This window comes from Urocampus carinirostris, chromosome 8 (assembly GCF_059441175.1).
Source record: "Urocampus carinirostris isolate Australia breed hairy pipefish chromosome 8, RoL_Ucar_1.0, whole genome shotgun sequence".
NCBI classification, from domain to species: domain Eukaryota; kingdom Metazoa; phylum Chordata; class Actinopteri; order Syngnathiformes; family Syngnathidae; genus Urocampus; species Urocampus carinirostris.
In genome coordinates, this window is record NC_142356.1 from 17,881,037 (window position 1) to 17,901,273 (window position 20,237).

General features: G+C 39.5%; 2 protein-coding genes across 5 annotated transcripts in view; both read right to left on the reverse strand.

Annotated features, from left to right (window-relative positions):
• Nucleotides 1-11,610, reverse strand: part of sh3gl2a (SH3 domain containing GRB2 like 2a, endophilin A1) — a 53,597-nt gene extending 41,987 nt beyond the window's left edge. For all 4 annotated transcript variants that reach the window (XM_088341832.1, XM_088341831.1, XM_088341830.1 and 1 more), the window contains exon 1: nt 11,420-11,610. In XM_088341832.1, coding sequence (XP_088197958.1) covers nt 11,420-11,464 — 45 coding nt within the window. In that variant the 5' untranslated portion in view covers nt 11,465-11,610. The remainder of the gene's footprint in view (nt 1-11,419) is intronic.
• Nucleotides 1-20,237, reverse strand: part of cntln (centlein, centrosomal protein) — a 278,092-nt gene that overhangs the window by 95,372 nt on the left and 162,483 nt on the right. The gene's annotated exons all lie outside the window — the stretch shown is intronic.

Here is a 20,237-nt window from a genome sequence, read left to right on the forward strand (position 1 = left end):
GCTGTAGTCTTCTAAATTTAATGTAAAAACAACTGTATCTTGTAATAGTTCACACATATGTAAACTTATTTTGGTGAACTTAATGGCATATGGTCTCAATCCTTTGCACTGTACTTTTGCAGTTTTCACAATCCGGAGAATGGAATTAAATCAATCAATATTATGTCCACTGTGATCACAGTCCTTTTTTAGTGGTTTAGCTCAGTGTCATATCGATGACACTACAGTATCACGGTTCCTGGTGTGAAGCTATTTTTGAAGGCCTATTTAGTGCCACAGAAAAGCATCCAGGAATAGAATTTATACAGATCGATAAAGAAATGGACAGTGAGGAGATTCTTCATTATAAAGCACCAGATTAATCGTTTTGGGAACTAAATGTGACACTTTAGCAATACAGGAAGATGAAATCTGCTAAAAGCGTCTCATTAAAAAAAAAAAAAAAAAAAAAAAAAAAAAAAAAAAACACTCCTCTGATCCCTCCATCACCAGCTTCTCGGCCCCCCACCCCCAACCTACTAAAACCTCTCTAACCCCCTCTCAATACTCCGTCCCTCCTCCATCTGCTTCCCTCCAGGTGGTTGGACTTTATTCTGTACTGCAGTGCTCCTCGCCGAGCATCCAGGCGGCGTGAGTCACCCACGAGCAATCTGCTGCCCCCTCCCCAAGAAATGCACCCCCCACCCCACAACCTGTCTAATATGAGACTTCCCCATCCATTCTGCTCAGCAATCACTCTTAATGGAAGCACGGAAGGCTGCAAGCGAGCCATCATTCACAGCATTGGACACACACACACCTCGACAAAGATTGCTTATTAGTATGCCGCTCGCACGACATCCCACTTGGAAAATAAAAGATTCACGGTGCGTGCCGCGCTGAAAAACTGCAGCTCGGTGCAAAAAAAAAAAAAATCACACAGTAGGGCAGGGGGGTAGGGGTGGGGTAAACTTTCTGAGTGGCGTCCCTTATTTTGTTTAAAATTTTCCTGGAGACGTTTTGTAAAGTTGGCCGTTTTGAGTTATGTGCATTTCTCAGACTTCAATACAATGAAATTAACCTGTTTTTATATTCCTAAATATAAAAATCTCTCTCACACACACACACACATATAGTCACGTTTCAAACATCAGTCTAATTTCATCTTTTATACGTTTTTCAATCTTATATCCTTTTATTGTGAAGTCGCGCTCATGTGTGTTCCTTTTCCTGTTTATGTGTCAAGTCAAATAAACCACACTTCCTGACCAGAGGTAAGTGAGTTCTGTCGAGAGATTTAGGCAAGATGGGTGCTCATCAGTGCTGGCTCCTTCGCGAGGGAGATTTTAAAACTTAATGAGTGATTTCATCTGAGTAATTCCGCCAACAGAGAGTTTATATAATATATAGCTCTAACAAGTATCCAATTTTCTCGTTTATGAATGAATATACAAGCAGACATATACATGTCATCCATCCATTATCTGCACCGCTTATCCTAAGTAGGGTCGCGGGAGTGCTGGAGTCCATCCCAGCTGTCTTAGAGAAGTGAACTTATGGGGAACTGAGCATTATTGGAGAAAAATGGCTAATCAGTGATGCCTTTATTGAATCACCAATTACAAAACATAAAAATTCCCCTCTCACTTTTTTCTGCTAGCATAAAATGAATTAGCTTAGGGAAAGCCCGCAGTATCCTCTTTCAAAATGGCTGCGGCATCCTTAGGAGAGCCGTATTGACGTGATATAAACTGCGAGAAGGTAAGTGCGAGTTACACATCTACGTAACAAAACCCGACATAAAGAATTGACGCAAAACTAGTGAGATAGTTAGCGACCGACAGACGCGCGGTCCTAAGGTCACTGCAGCATTTTTGGACCGGGCCATCTGTTCCCGGCGAGGCGTAAGCCAATTTCCGTGAGGATCGCTTTGCTTTTATTAAAGAAGAGAGGCTGTGTGGCTGGTGGGTTTTCTTCAGTGATTAGTTTCAGGATTAAGGGGTCGTGCTAGGGAAATGAGGTTTGGAGTGTCTCTTTTGACTGATTGGCGTTAAAAGTCCTCGCATTGATTGGCAGTTGGCCGAAAGAAAATAGTAGTTAGCTTGTTATATTGCTATGCCTCATTATATGTAACACCTTGCTAAATCGATAGACCAGTGGACAGCTTGCTCGCAAGCTAGGAAGCTTGTGAGCAATCAAGCTCCGTCTGGCAAGCTAACTAGCAAGTGTCAACAAGCAGAAATTGAGATAATAAACATAAATAAATGAAATGAAATGATCTGCATTTATATAGCGCTTTTCAAGTCAAGACTTCCCAAAGCGCTTTACAGTGTGCTTCACATTTCCCAATAGTGGCCGTGCAGCCATGTAAGGCGCTAACCTGCTTATTGGGGGCATTAGGGGTTCAGTGTCTTACCCAAGGATACTTCGACATGTAACACGGAGGAGCCGGGATTCGAACTGCGGTCTCTTGACGTCTGTCGGTCGCTAACTAGTTCACTAGCTTCTCGTCGATTCTTTATGTCGGGTTTTGTTACGTAGATGTGTAACTCGCACTTACATTCTACCTATGTCTGAATATCAAGATTTCATCTTAAATCAAATAAATGCAATGTTTATTTTATAACAGAAATACAGTGACGGCAAGAAAAGATACACCAGGCCCAGCAAAATTGAGCTCTGCCGGTCCTGGCTCGCAGCAATATGCGATCGAGGATAATGGATTGCGGCCGGAACAGTGCACGTCACGTTTTGGTGGACCTAATAGCCAAACTCAAGGCACCAGGTCCGACAAAAATACACTCTGACGAGCGTTCAATACTGTATTTTCAGGACAATAAGTCGCACATAAAAGTCTCAGATTTTCTTGAAATTGTTTGGCCTAACCTGTGCGTTATGGAAAGCGGCAGACGTAGATGAGGACACAATGAGTTTGCAGTTCACACTTCGGAGCCTATTGCTCAATTCCGATTTTTGAGTGAAATCCGGTGTTTTTGTGAGCCCGTTCACATTTCCAACTAAATGTGACTGATATGAGTCTCCTGTATGAACGCCACCATGTCCCGCTTGCGCAGAAGAAAACACGCGACGTCACACGCAGTGCATTGTTTGTGGAAGAACTCATGGATGCCAAGGCCGTAACCTATCCAGCAATTCGAAAGTTCTTGTGCCACCGGACACTGAACAGAGTTCTCCCGCCAATTATTAATCAACTCCAAAACCTCACTTTCCTTCCATCAAACGTCCACCATGGTGTGTTGATTTCTATGCTGACAAGAAGAACATGGAAACCGAAAAGCCGAGAGAAAATTAAAGATGAAGGAATTGAACTACAACAAATTTGTATCCGTGTGTTTTACTTTGTAATCAATACTTAAATAAACCACAACCAAATGCAATTTTGCTCGCTGTATTTTCAAATGCCCATACTTGTTAGCTAGTCTGTGTCATTGTAAGATGGCTGTGCCCTGTTTATGTGTTAAATACATAAATAAAACCATCTAAGGAGACTGCGCCTTTTAACACAGTGCACTCTATACTTGTGAAAATAGGGTACGTATGGCTCGGAGACAAAATTAGGATCATGCACATTTTTCTTCTGACGTTGCAAGCTTGGAGTACGCAATGCCGACTTGAGGGAATTCTTAGCCGAAGCAACTCTTGAGATGCATTTGGTTCAATCCGAGAGACATATATATATATATATATATATATATATATAGGGCATATTCTCAACTACAATTACAATCAGGGTGTCACACACACTGACCCTGTTTGCACGTCTCTATGAAATCCTTCACATAGCTCATTAAACAATGCATGTTCACTATTGAGACACTTTATGATGAAAACCTACAGAACTGTAAACACCAGCAAAGCACTTAGAGCAATTTGGCTAAGCTATTGATTCAAGCGCACTGTCTCTCTCTGAGCGCCAAAGGTAAATAACTTAATATCCTTCGTGTTTGCAGAATTTAGTGACATTTTTAAAAAAGAACATTGCTCGCTCTTGTTTTGAAACCATTTTTAGGACAAAATGACGGTCAAAATAAGCCTCAACACTTTAAATCAATGCAGAATGGAGAAAAATATTAAGTGTTAGATTTGTATTGATATGGGACCCAAGCTCTGTCATTATAATTTCATAAATTCTATCCAATCATCAAACGTCACACAGTGAAATAAAATGCGCCCAGGGATTAGCTTGAGTGGAGATCAGGTTAGAGGGTTCTGTTGAATTTTGTCTTGAAATAAATAGTGTGGTGCTCTCTCTCAAAAAATAAGATAAAATAAAATAAAGTTCCTGACCTTTGCGATAGGGGAAACTTTTTTAACCCGTGACGCACTGACGTTGCGAAGTAGCTGGAGATTACAGAATTAGATTCTTTTCTACGTTCCGTTTTTAAAGGACACAGCTTGAACAACTCAATTGAGATTGAGAAAATGTATTCAAATGTATAATAGAGAGGAAAGTAAACCAAAAAAAGGATTGTACAGACGCTCCCCTGCTTACGAACATTTGAGTTACGAAAAACCGTAAATACGAACATTTTCTTCGGGATGTCGAAAAATATCTGGACATTGCTGTAAATTAGATTTTGTATTTCCGAATACAGGACAATACTGTGGTGCTTCTTTCCGACGCTACCGGCGTGTGGCACTGTGAGAGATCACCAAACATCCACCCCGAAGCAGCAATCCGCTTCCTCTCCCAAGTTCTTGTGTAAAGATACTCTACTGTATTCTCCAGCGCACTAAAAACTTTGACATTTTTTTTTAATATCTCGTGCATCCATTCAATATGGTAGGCGTAAAGTGTAAAGAAGAGGCGAGCCGTTTCTTTTGAAATTAAAGTGGAATAAGAAAGCTTGATGCGGTTGAGAACTGGTTGGATCACTTTTTTGGGGGCCACTTTTTACCATGGAGGAGGAAGTCGCCTAACTCTTGAAGCCCATCTTCCAAAAGTAAGGTAAACTAAACTATCTTTATAGACCATATTATTTTATGAAATGTTTATTTTTTTTTAGTACAAAACCATGCAGGTTACTTATACAAGCCTTAAACATACTTATATAAACCATAAACATACAAAATATCGCGCTGAAGCAACTTACGAACAAATTCAACTTACGAAAAATCGTCCGGAACTCTCCTTCGTAAGTAGGGCAGCGTCTGTAGTTGCACAAGTGTCCACCCTCAATGCATACATGTTCAAAATTCTTAATTAAATAAAAGTAAATGTAAATAGTCTGCATTATATAGCGATTTTCAAGTCAATGAAGCCGCCGCAAAGCACTTTACAATGTGCTTCACACTTACCCATTCACACACCGATAGCAACATCACCAAGGTAACTGCCTGCTTATCGGGGGCAATAGGAATTCACTTCAACCTATAACACGGAGGCGCCGGAAATTGAACCTGCAACCTCTTGATCCCAAGACGAGCGCTTTACCTCATTCAAAGAGTGTTGATAATACCAAAATATTCAAACGTTTTACGAGTCATTTCCTGAAATTGTACACTGTATGACTACTATGTCTGCTTTTTGGAAGACTGCCAAATTCCCTCTACCTTGTTTGAGGTCCCAGCTGACATGAAAAAGCCTGAGGGAATGAGAGTGCTCTTTCGGTGATGAACATTTTTGTGCCAGGGCCGTGCACACCTTCAAGGGACTCCAGCCCAAAGCTTCAACCTTCGTTTCATTGGACCCCGAAACTGTTTTGTCCATGAACACAGGTATATTTGCAAACTCATTTTCAGATGTCGGCAAAGATGAGTTAAATTGTTTTGTTTTTAGCTTTTACATGAGTAAGAAGCAAGATTATGCCTTCTTCCCCTTTTAACAAATCAAGTACGTTTAGACCCAGGCAAAAATTCCTTTAAGAACAGACTATTGCCAGCATTCCAGTTATTTAAAGCCATGTAAGGACCCTAGTAGTTAAGGGATCCAATCAACCAACTAACCAAAGTCTTAATCCAACTATTCTGATTGCAATTGTTGGGATAATCTTTTGATTTTACAAAAACTCGTGAGGGTAGACCCATTCAAGTCATCAGCACATGCAGTGTCCCTCATCTAGGATACTTTTATGCCCAGAAGCACTCTGGGACTTACAGTAACGAGACGAATAATATATGCAAACTCTGGTTTACTCTCTAAAAAAATCCTCATGTGTAAATTTTCAATTTTTTAGTTGAATATAGTGGATGTCACTGTTGATTCCATCCATATATAGTGTAAGTCTTTGCTTTTGGGTAGCCACATACGAGCACATTTGAAAGCACAAGGGAGCAATGTGGCTCAATTTTCGAGCGCAGAAGAAACGTGCACGGTAATTTGTTCAATTTTGAGAGTGACATTTATGAGTTTTTAAAGGTCAATGTGTATCATTTAGCACCCTCTATTGAGAAGACGTTCATTCATTTAAAATAAATGGTGATTAACTATCATATAAACATGCATTTTTAAAATACGAATAGATCAAGAAAATTAGTACTTATTTTATACAACACGAGCCTCACCTAGAGGGAGCTGACACGATAATTGGCCTTCTTGCTGCCCAGGGTACCCCAGAAAAAAACCAAAAACCTTGCATAATGCAATATTAATGTTTGAAACATAAGGCTTTTAAAGTATGCTAGTGTTTTTCGTGACTATTATTCAACAATTGACTATTTCATCATTGTCACTATACAAAAAACATGTGGCTGTTCTTTGGGGTGGATCTGCTTTTGTAACCTAGGACATTTCATAAAAGAATGAAAGGGCTTTTAGAACAGGTTGGACTTTCTTATCTGAAGGCTTCTCTCCCTGTCCTTCTTGCAAGTCATAAGAAAAATGGTGCCTTTAACCACCTAGAATCTCCGTTTGCATTCCTTGTGCCTTTAAGCACTTGCTTTCGGTTGCACTACACAATACGGCGACATCTAGTGGTCAAATAATACACACTGTCCCTTTAATGTCCAAATAAAATGCGGAAAGGATATCTATTTTCTGAATGACGCTGCTTCTTGTAAACAGAATACTTGCAAACGTCAAGTTAATTGTTTGGCATGTCAGCGACTCATTCCGATTGCTCCAGAAATCTAATATTCTACTTATATTTTCAGTAATACACTGGAAAATTCCCTGCTTTCTAACACAGTCACAGTTTTAGCAACGTTCCATTTCTTTATCACGTACATGTTGAGCGTGTGTCAAGTACAATGCCTTTCACACTTTGCTCTCACACTCCAGAAGCGCGACCGTCGGGCCGGAATAGAGGAGCCCCGAAACAAACTTATGATTAACAAACTCCTGCTCGGCTTTTTCTCTCCTTGCTATTAAACCGCCGTCGCGCTCTCGTAGTAATGACGCGGACTTAAATCACCGAAACGAGGCATCGGCGGACGCCAGGACTACGCTCCGACAAAGGAGACCGTTAACAAGACGGTGATCGGCGACAATAAGCCCTGACCTTATGCGGAACTCGGCGTGTTCGACCTGAATGCAAAGGGCAGGCGAGACACAATGACATCGTCATGACAACCTGTGATGGGGAAAAGGCTGCCAAGAACAACAGAGAGGTGGAGGATAATGATGGTGGAGATTTTGTTCGAAACGCTGTCTTCACGACTAAATCTTAAAACATGTCAAACCCAATAACATCATGGTATGATGAGGTAAAAATGTCGGGTGGAGTTCTGTAACTCCGCTGGCCTGCCGATGTCATGTCATGTTTATTTGTGACACATTATCACGAGGAGTCTCAAAGGGCTGCACAGACCACAGATTATTGCTAACTACATGCGCTATGGCGTTAGCATCCATGACAACTTCCGCTAACGATGCATTGCGTGTGATGTAACTTCTGCAAAATGCAGGACATTTTTGTATTGTTTTCATTGGTGGTCTTTTATTACATGTTTATACTGAAGCTCCACAAGCGATAGTTAACAATGTTCACCACGTTTTTATCAATGACAATAAAAACAATTTTAATTTTATTTTATTGATCCTCCATAAAGAACAAACTTAAATTCAAGATACAAGATGTCTTTCGAGCAAAAATCTTGTTAGAGAGAAAGAAAATCCAAGCTATGAAATGAAATGATCTGCATTTATATAGCGCTTTTCAAGTCAATGACTTCCCAATGTGCTTTACAATGTGCTCCACATTTCCCAATAGCGGCCTTGCAGCCATGTAAGGCGCTCACCTGCTTATTGGGGGTATTAGGGGTTCAGTGTCTTACCCAAGGACACTTCGACATGTAACACAGATGAGCCGGGATTCGAACTGGGATTCCTTCATCCCAAGACGAGCGCTCTATCTCCTGAGCTACTGCCGCCCCTAGCTACTACCAGACGCTATGACTTAAGAGAGCTCAAAAACTGCTCACTGTTGGCATCAGCGCGTCCCAGTTAGCGAATTCATTTCCTGCCATACGCACCTGAGGTGTTCTTAGTGATTTGCAAGGCTGGGAACGGATTAATTGGTTTTCAGTTACTTCTTATAGGGAAAATTTGTTCGAGATACAAGCAATGACTGACGTGCTTTTAGTAATCAGGAAGATGTGTTTTATAGCATTTTACACTCAACTTGGATGATTTTTGAGAGACTGGGAACAGATTAATCGGTTTTCAGTTATTTCCTATGGGGAAAATTCATTCAAGATGTGATTCACTCGTTGCAAGAGAAGTCTATTAATTGGAAGTATTTTACGACTACATTGTATTTTTATAAGGTATGCTCCAAACAACCCATTGTTTTTAAAGCAAAACAGCACGCATATATTCCTTATCCTCTCTGTAAGAGCAACTCATTTTACAGCAAACAGTAGTGATGGTGTTTGTAGTTGTTATTGTACTGCCTCCTTTGACCAGTTAGAAGGATCCTGATTAGAATAAATCATAGCGAAATTATGAAACAACGGTTGAATTTTGGACTTTGTACAGTATTTATTAATGTAGTTAGTACTATAATCCCTATTTACTACTACGCTCATTGAAGAAGATTCCACAATCAATAATATCAGATATAGCTGCTAGCAGGGGCTGGCTAAGTGCATTTTATCGGGCCTGGCTGCTTTTTTGTCGTTCTGACCATCAAAAAAAGAAGGGAACTGCACTTATGCAGTTACGATTAATTATCCTCAATCTTGTATTGCTACAAGTGGGTGCCGACAGGAGAGGGCATTTTTCTTGGGCCTGGCGGCTTTCTTCGCCGTGTCCACCAATAAGTGAACTGCACTCGAGCGGCTGTGATCCATTATCCTCAATCGCATATTGATTGAATAATTCTGGAAGTGGGTGCCAGGAGAGCAAATTTTGGTCGGGCACAGCTGTATTACTGCCTCAAATGAACTGCACTCTTGCGGCAATATGTTATTCTCAGAAGGCACTATTATCAAGAAGAGTGTCATTCTGGCTTGCCTAAAATGAAATTCATGGATGAAGCCACGATCGGTTATCCCGGTTGACTATTACTAGAAGCAGGGGTCGGCAGAGCACCTTAATTTTTGGGTTCAGGACGCAAAATGGTGCTATTGTGGCTCAACTAAAATAAACTGGAATATTTTGGCCGCGATCCTTTATCCCCAGTCGACTATTGCTGACAGTGACGACCGAGAGCGCAAATTCACGGCAGTCTTTTCATTCCCCGTTCTTTTTGCCTAAACTGAAGATCACCCCGTGCCTTACCATTATCCCTTATGACTATTGCTGTGAGAAGGGGCTGACAGAGTGCATGTCAAAAATGGGGAGGGGCTACTTCATAGATTTTTCCTCATCGCAGGGAATTCTGGTCCCAGTTACATTAATGAGACAACAAAATGTTTTTTTTCCTATGCTAAGGTTTTTACATTGCTTTCTTGCAGTCGACAAAATGATAAATAAAATCTAGGTTCATATATTTTTCAATCAGATGTGCCTCACCAGACATAAACCTTGTCACTGGTTGCAAACCTGTCAACTTATGTTTCCCCGTATTTTATATTTTTTGATCATTTCAAATTACTTAAGCCGTGTCATTTTTGTACGGGCAAAAATTAGATTTATTTCCCTGAACGTTTTGCTTACACCAATCTCGTCTTGCTCATTTCGGCTCTATTCCAGATCGTCTCGGTCACTGGTAGCTGACAACAATGTTATCGGATTATTAATATCGTCCGGAGTACTTTGAAATGAAATGTATTTGACCATTTCCATTCAGAGTATAGGAAGACAATGGGAAATGATACTCTGACATCTTTGTTGCAAATTAGATTAATTATGACAGTAGTGAAACTGACATGATTACCGATGTGAATCACCTGTGCCTGCTCATTTGGCGCCAACCGCCGCGGATTATGATTGGCTCCCTGTCACTATTTGAACCCACTCCTGTCCCCTGTTGTCTGTCCCTCTGCGAACCTCTGTTTTTACAAGGCAAGCCTTGTCCCGTTTGTCTCCGGCTATGACCCGTCTTGATCCCGACCACGCCTGCTCTCCCATCCCGACTTACGACCCGTTTTTGATCCCGATCACGTCTGCTCTCGCGTCCCGGCTTACGACCCGTTTCTGACCCGGTCCACGTTTTTGCTCTCCTGACCAGGTTACCAACCAGTTTTTCTGTCCCTGACACCACCTTCGCTCGCTACGGAAGATCCACCTCCGTGTTCCGATCACAATCCGAGTACTAGAACGACTTGTTTCCCGCGTCCAGCCCTTCCTCTTTCCTTCAATAAAACTTGTGAGAAACGTAACACAATTGGGTCCTGACAGATACCATCTGTACCGCAGATGAAGTCTGCAAAATCTTGCACTACGACATAAAATGAGCAAGTGGGGTGAGTAAATAGCTGCTGCATTCTGTTTGTAAGGTTTATAATTAAAAATTGGGTTGCATTCATTAATAAAAGGAGATATTGGCTGAGGTTCACAGGAACTATATTTCCTGACAATTTGTAATGGAGGGGGGACTTGACTTCACTCTTACAAGAGAGGTGAATGATAAAAATCGCACTCCACATGACTGTATTCTCATGACTCAGAACATTGATAATAAATAGTGTAGGTGTGCCTAATGATGGGTCCCTTTCCCACAAACGCTTAGAGGGCGGCCAGGTCATGGCGTGCTGCAGCTGAGAGCAGAGGATTTCCGGCTAGTCGCACTTAACGATTGCATAACAACCCACCGTGCGTTTGCACAGCCTTAATCATGGTAATGATCACCATTTAAAAACAAACAACAGCGCTCCCGTTATTTGGCCGCTGCTACGCGCCAAGCCCACGTCACGTGACGCAGAATGTCATCTGAAGGGTAGGATGGATGGCTGAAATGCGGTGGGAATGAAAGAAATCACAGAAAATCGAATCCTTGAGGTGATATCTTACCATTTTTACTCATGCGTCCATATTTAAAATTGTAAAAATTAACATCATAGTAAATATCAAACAATTGCATTCCGCAGGACTCACCTGGGTGGCTTTGTGGAATTGTTTCTTGAGGCCAGCTACCGACATGATGGCGGACTAGTCAAACGGCTGCAAAAAACGAATAACAGGAATAAATGAACGGGATTAAACTGCACGGTGGGCTCAGAATGTGAAGTGGCAGCCGCGCGTGATCCTCGGTACGTTTTCTCTTCGCTGGGGGTCTCCTCGGAACGCCAATTGGTCAGCGGGGGAGCACGTGACTACGCGCTTTCTGACGTCAACGGACCCGCCCCCTCCTGACAAGAATCGTGCTTCGATGTTAGTCATTTTGCGACACGTCGAGATCACGTGACCGGACTAATTAGTTAACTGGTCATGGCGGGGTAATTAGATAAAGGTGGTAGTCTGAAGAGATAATCTCCTGGTTTTAAATCCCTGATTAACGCATACATACTACGTGTCACGTGATTAGTTGACACCAGTTAAGTGGGGGGCGGGGGACGAACACACTTTGTACAGTATGTATGTATGTGTATGTGAATACAGATTTAAACAACGTGCAAACTACGGCAGGCGGGCCCTATGGGGCGCGACAGTGTTTCTCATCCGGCCAGCTAAACAAAAATGGTCAAAATATAACGAAAATACATATAATAGTTAATACAGTACTACTAATAAAAGCATGATTTTTGGTGAAAACTTTGTCCCTTTGTGTCTCTGCAAAAAATATACTACTACAGGAATACAGCGAAATTTCAACAAAGCTAAATGTCAAATTTAGTGCTTACTGTCACGGTTGCCATGGCGCCCAATTGGCCCTGCCCGTGTGGCGCCAGCTGCGGCTCGTAAACAGATTGGCTTTCCTTCTATTTTAAGCTCAGCGCTGTCACTCTTCCTTTGTCAGTCCGTCTATGAACCTCTGCCCCGCAAAACGTGGGTTTCGACTCGGTTCTGTCCCTGTTGGTATTTCCCGTCCGGTATTGTTCCCGTTTTTTTTGTCCTGTTTAATTTCGGTTTCCAGTTTTGTTTCTGTCTATTGTTGTCCTGTTTATTATTTTCTCCAGTTTTCGTTCCAGTCTAGTTTCTCCTGTTTATTTTCGATGTCCTGATTCATTATCTATCCTGTCCGTCCCGTCCTGTCCGGTATCGACCCCATCTGTCCGATATCAACTCGGGCAATTGGAATCGATCTTGTCAGTCTCTGGCTTCCTGTCTTTCCACGCCAGACCGCTGCCTAACGTGCATGACTCCCCATTTCCAGTAAAATAAAAGGCTTGAGTGAAAACTTCACGCGTTTTGGTCCTGATCCTGTTCTGGTTCCTGACAGCATAAAGATAAGGGGGAAAAAATACTATAGAAATACTACAAAATACCACTACATTAATACCATGATACAAAAATTATATTACAAAAGTATTACAACAGAAACACAACTGAAGTAATATCAAAAGTTCTAAAGAAATACTACAAAGATACTAGTATGGAAATACTGAAATACGTCTACAGAATTCGACAAAAACACTGCAGTAATACTATGATAAAAAAATACTGCTACATAAATATTACGACAGAAATACTACAAAAATACAACTACAATAATATTATTAAAAATAAATACTACAAATATACTAATATGAAAATATTTCAAAATACATCTACAGAAATACAACAAAATACACTACAGTAATATTATAATACAAAAATATTATGACAAAAATACTTCTATAAAAGTATGATAACAGTAGATCTATAAAAATATAGAAATACTACAAAAATGGGACTACAAAAATACGAAAAACAAAATCTAATTACAAGAATACTACAAAACTAAATATCGAAGGCGGTGCTATCAAATGGATTAAACCATTTCAAGGTAGTGGGGTATTCCTGACGATGCATTTTTCATATTTTTGTTTTGTTTTACTTAAAATATAAATATTTACATATATATCTAACTGTTTTCATCATATTTAAGCTTAATCTGTTTTTTTATTACGATAAAGAGAGTTTTATAAATGCTATAATTTCTCGGGGTGCTTGAGCACCCCCAAAAACTGTCTGGGTACGTCCATGCGTTCAATTTTTTTTTTAAATCTTTTTTTTTCTTTAAGTCTTTTACTACATGTCTATCTTGGAGTGACAAGTCTAATCTCGTTGTGAACAATGTGCACTCCGTTGTATTTAATGACAATCAGGACAATTGAATTATTTTCTAATTTACTTAACGAATGTACACGTTTGGATAGTTGTTAACATACATATTATGCACGTAAGCACCAAAACGCACCTACAAATATAAATATGTATGATTAAAAACGAATTTTGATTCCTCCTTGATCCATATTTTAATTATGTTGAATTGTAAACCAAACATGTAAAAAAATAATAGTGCAAAGGCAGGATTGCAACAAACCACTCGCGTCTCGTGTTCAAGCATTGCCACCTAGCGGTACACAAGAATAATTGCAAGCAACAAAATATAAAGATCCTGAGTAACAGCGTTTACTAAGTATACAAGTAAATTTTAACGGGTATGAAAAATAAAACGTGAATATTTAAGGGATTGTTCAAATCCCAATATTTTGCGCTGTGAGTTTGGATAGAAAGAAATCCAGTCATAAACTGCACGGAAAGTGCTGCCATCTAATGGAAATAAACTGACATAGCAACAACCATGGCATTTCTGGGGGTAAAAAGAGACTTACACACGATATAGATTTCAATATTTCGATTGAAAATTAAACCATTATAAAGTAGTAAAAGAATACAAATAATTGACCCGAGATAACCACCAATGATAAAATACAATATAAAAATAGATTGATCAAAGAATGAATGTATGTAAATGGCCTTATTTGGAATTCATAATTAATATTGTTATTACCTTAGACATGGCAAAAACTGTTTTCATTCTATTAGTAAGATTAGTTTTGAAGGTTCAAAATAAGAGTGACGTACATAATCTGAACATGTACATATACACAGTCTTCTTACAAACAAAATCAAAACAGTTTTTAAGCAATGTGTAAGCAAATAACAATTAAACATGATAAATTCCAGATTAAGACATTTAAAATGACCTTTATGGTCATTTTGCAGAAGTACAACGAAATTGGAGGGCTTCTCCTTTCAGTGCAAAGTAGGACGAAGTTGAAAAAATAAAAATGTGTAAAAAGAAATCAAATGTAATAAATCAATGTATTAATTCTATGTAAAAAATATGTGTGAGTTCCCGAGGAGTGCAAAACATCTGTATTACTTTCGCCTTATTGTAATGAAGAATAATTAAGAATTGTGCTTATTTTATTGGTGCAACTTATTTGTATAATTAAGAGAATAAAAACATTGTTATTTCACAGCTGAATAATGAAAAAAAAAACATTTAAATATAAAAATGTTAATAAATATATTCCTTATTTCAGTATAATAAACAACGAAGAGATACATAATTAAGGTTAAAAAAAACAAATTGAGTAAATATTACATATACAGTAATGTTTTTTTAACCTGATAAATTAAAAATTATTACGTTCAGAAAAATGAATGCCATGCAGTCGAATCATTTTAAACAACTAGAACTTTAAATAAAGCAGCTCCCCTACTTATGATCATTCGACTTACGAAAAACGGTAGAGACGAACATTTCGTTCGGAATGTGGAAAAATATTCGGACATTAGTGTAAGTTAGATTTTGTATTGTGTGTTTTCCGAGTACAGGACATTACTGTAGTAATTCTTTCTGCCCTTCCGCCGTGTGGTGGCGCTGTGAGAGGTCACCCAGCATCCACTCCGAACAAGAAATCCGGCTTCTACTTCCTGGTTCGTGTGTAAGCGTTTACTATCTCGTGCATCAATTCGATACGGTTGGTGTAAAGCTTGAAGAAGAGGCGAGCTGTTTTTTTTTACATGAAAGTGGAATAAGAAAGCTTGATGCGGTTGAGAAAATGGTTGTATTGCTTTATTTCGGCCACTTTTTACCGCCGAGGAGGAAGTAGCCTAACTCTTAAAGCCCAACTTACAAAAGTAAGTTAAACTCAACTTTATTTATCTTTATAGAGCATATTGTTTTATGAAATGTTTATTTTTTTAGCACAAAACAATACAGGTTACTTATACAAGCCTTAAACATACTTATACAAACCTTAAACATAGAAAATATAGCACTGAAATAACTTACGAACAAATTTGATCGTCTGGATCCGTTTCGTAAGAAGGGCAGCGTCTGTATTTAATTGAAAGATTTGAATTAGAAGTTTTGAAGTTTAATCAAAATGTATGCATAAAAAATGATTTGAAGGAAAATATAATTACCTATACATAAATGCAGTCAACTGCGGACATAAGATGCTGCTAAAAAAATGGATTTGGCAGAGAAAACGCTTGAATATATTTCTTCTGCTGGCCTTTTCCAAAGTTTTATTTCCCTTCACGGGGAAATAACTTAATTCCTTTGACGAATAGAAATTTTGGTGATCCAAGTGAAGAGCTACCCAGACCAGGACTCCAACAAAGATCTGATTAGTCATAGAGCTCCACATCAAGGTCGCGGTAGGAATTGGATTGTTGCTTTACTCTTGATTTTTGACTGCTGAACTTTGTGAACTTACTCATGAATTTGGGATTCCCTAAACTGGAGAACATTGAAATTGAGTTTTCTTATCTTATTTGTCAAACCTTCTTGCCAATGAGTTGTGGACGTTTGAAGTGTATTATAGTGTGACTTTATATTCTGACATAAAGACAGATTTAGATTCTAAAACCCTATGGGTGTGCATAAAAGTAAATTTTGAAACTTATAATTGGATTAGCTGGATTTAGAGTAGATGACTGAGAGAGGTAAGATCTTAAGACGGAGCCTGACCTGAGCAAAATTAGGGTAAGTCCAGTCTAAAATGTCAATCATTGCGTTTGGGTTCGGGCTAGGCTTCTATCTTGCTGCCTTTTTTAAAAGAAATATCCACCCATCATTGTTCTTTGTTTCTTTTTCTTTGTTTTTCACAGTGGAAGGATCTGCACAATGGATTCAGTCCTCCTCTCGCGCAGCGCAGCCCAGCCCAGCCTACCTTGCGTTGCTGCACGATCGGCTGCAACAACTGGTGGATAATTTAATAAAGAGTCAGCGAGAGAGAAGCCTGTCCTGGGCCTCACAAGTAAAATATGGAAATTAAGATTTTCTTTGGGCTTGGTCCCTGAAATCAAGTCAGTTGGTTCGGGCTTTAATATCGCAGGCCCGGGTCGGGTCAGGCTAAATTTTTTAAAAACTGAAATAGAAATAAAACCGGGTTAGTAAACCAAGATGAACCAAAATTAAGATTTCTCATATAACACCAAAAGTAGGTTATTTTACTACAATTTATGTTCAAAGTTGTTTCTTGTCTGGTCTATTGTTCTTTAAATTGCCTGCTATTGTACAAATAATCTACTCTATTCGTATTACCAGTCATCAATCTCAGAACTAGTTCAGTAGAATAGAATAGAATAGAACAGAATAAAATAGAATAGAATTGAATTGAATAGAATAGAATAGAATATACCTTTATTGTCATTGTTACAAAATGGGTTACTGGTAATAACATAGTTACAACATAGTAATAACATTATTATTTTAGAAATGCATATTAAACTGCCCTTTGCTCTTATTAAGAACAAAAATTAGTTCTCGGCTTGAAAAAGGTATAAAGACAAAAAGGTAACCATGATTGCAGTAGCTTACTTCCCTCTGCCTATCAGCATAAATTCTACACCTGACTAAAACAGAGTAAATGGCATGAAAAGTACAGTATGTGTGTACTCTATTAGCCACCATGCTAGCATGTTTTGACCAGGCGACCTCCTGGTCATTGAAACATGCTAATGTACCTGTGCTCTCTTCTAATTGGTCCCAGTGATGCCGGCCTCCTCCACCCGTGCTCACTGGGTGGCTCGCTTTCTAGCAGGCGCTCCGATTACCTATGCATACAAAAAAAAATCTTTGTTGTCGGACATTGGAACTGAGGGCAAAGAGAGAGCATAAATAAAAAAAAGAAAAGAAAAGAAAATGCAATGGTGTGTTACATGCTTGACATCATTAGTGAGATCACCTGAGGTGGGCTCCACTTTAGGGGTTGCGAGGAAGTCCTCACACTATGTGCGGCACTGAGAAGTTCATCAAAGTGAGGAAGGTGTTTACAAGGACAAGGATTGTTGTTAACGCTGGAAAAAAGCAATCATGGTTGCCTTTTTGTCTTTATGCTGTTAATTTGAGTCCAAGTTTAGCTTATCTGTGTATGCATCTACATCAGGGGCATGTTAGGAATTAAATATTACAATGTATTGTTTACCAAATCGTTCAAATGAGTTATCTGAATCCATTACCATTCACCCAACAATGCACGCACGTTCCTTGATGGAGTAGATGGACAAGAAAAGGGGCAGATTTCATTTCATTATTAATTTAACTAAGTGTACTCCATCGAAAATAGCCGAATTAGTCGAATCAGTGTCGTCGGAGTCTCTGGGAAGCCTCTCTAAAGTCTTCCAGCCTTTCTCCCCTCAGCCCATGCCTCTCCGCAAGATGGTGTGCCCGCTCCTCCCATGGGCATGCCAATGAAGCCCCCTGGGCTCCACCATCTCGGAGAAGAGCCCTGCGATGCCTGGAATTAACCAAAACAACAGAGCGTTTATCAAAACAATGCCTGCCGTCCTCTGTCATCAGGGCCCGTCCGCGTCTGGATGCGCTGATTATCTTATCGACCCCACATCAGCTCCCGCCACTCCTGTAAACACATTTCCTACCAGGCCAGGGTGCCATGAACTTTCACTGCTCATTGAACTTAAACCTACTCGGTGAAAATCTTCATTGCACTCAATAAATGTAAATTGTATTCAATCGTATTTTTTATTCAAACTCATTTTTGTTCCTAATTAGCGCAAAGGGCAGTTTGATGTGCATTTCTGAAATACTAATGTTATTACTATGTTGTAACTATATTATTACCAGGTCATTTTTTGGAAGTAGGGTTAAATTGACATAGTCCATTATTAAAAAATAATTTTCCCAGAAAATATCAATGACCTAGCACTAGTGACACAACACACTCTTCTGTTCAACAGCAGGGCCCGACAGCTTTCACTGGTTTACCCCTGCCGCATCATACAGGTGCCCTGCCTATCCCTTAGAACGCGTCCAAACATCCCACTATCCTTTCACAACACCTCTCCACTCATTCCTATCACCAAAAATGTTAGTAGGTTAGTAGTATGTTAGTAGGTAGATAATTATATACCTACCAGCTTACTTAATGTATCTTTCTATGAATAGTTGTATGTATTGATACTTTTAGGTGTATGATGAACTTTGCTTTATCCGAGTAAAAAAACAAACCCTGAAATAAAATACATATCTGCTGAGCACAGAAAAAAATGCTCATTTAAAGGATGACAATTCGGTTAAAAATCTTAAAATGAGCAAAACTATTTTATATTCTCCATATGAGATAATTCTGCAAGATATAAGGATTAATTTTGTACTTTACTAGAAAATAAGTTGCAAGTAACGCCATTCGAGAAACATTGGTTAAATCGGGGGAATAGGTGGAACTAAAATTCAGTCATGTATTTTTTACCCTCTGCATACATAAGAGCTGAATAGGCCCCTTGCCTCACATGGTTAGTCTGTGCCTTGACATAATTCTATTTATTTATTTACTTTGTTTTAAACATTGTGTATATGTCTGCGGGTTTGGCCTTCTGGGTTGTTGGATGGTGAAACATGTTATCATTATCATCGATAATATTTATAATATTTTTATTTTAATTTATTTTTGGCGTATTTTGTCTGGTTTTTGTAGTTCGATGTAGTTTCCAAGATTTTCTTTACAATACAAATTTGTTCTTTAGACAAAACCAAAACGATAGTTCACTGTAGATTGTCAAGTACTCGGATAAAAGCGGGAGACAAATGGTTGCTTTATTTTGGCACATTGAATGTTTATGTACAGTATATTTGTTGCATGTTGTGGTCTGAAAAGGACTATACAAAAAAAGTTAATCGATTGATTGAAGATAATTGAGATATAAACAAAAAGCATAGTGGGATCTAAACGTCTATTACTTTGGTTCAGTCTGCCCTCATGTGAAATAAAAAGACAAAAGTCTGAGTTCAGATAGGAGTGAGACTATATTTTCTTCTTGCAAGAAGGACACCGGCCAAAGGTGTGCTAGTCACTGTTTGTTCCGCCTTTTTATGCAGTTCCAGTCGCAAAGTGCGAAGACGGATATTACTAGAAAATCAATCATTAAAGACAGCAGGATAATGAGTTTAAACACAATGAACAACGGTGACCTTCACACAGTGTGAAGCAGGATATGACTTGAAAGGAAACTAGCTTCTCTCAGACAATTTCATCAAGATATATCTGTTTGAGAACAGCCCCGCTCATTTAAACTCAAGCACAGATGACAGGATGTTGTTTGGGACCTTGAGTTTCATCAGCAGGTCAGGGAGACCCTACATGTCATGAACCAGAATGGAAACAGGACCGACTTGCGTGACGTTTACCACAAGTTTTAGTGAAAGAGAGAGGTGTTCGCTGGCGCGGGAAGCAAGTCGCTCTCGTACTTGGATTGTGATCCGAGCACGGAAGGAAATCTTCCGTAACGAGCGATGGCGGTGTCAGGGGCGTAAAACTGGTCGGTAGCCGGGACTGGGAGAGCAAGACATGATCGGGGTCGGAAACGAGTCAGAAGCCAGAACTGGAGAGTAGACGTAGTCGTGAACAAAAAGGGGTCGTATGCAGGGACGGGAGAGCAGACATGGTCAGGATCCAAACAGGTCGTAGCCAAGACAAACGGGAGCAAAAACGGGACAGGCGAGAGTCAG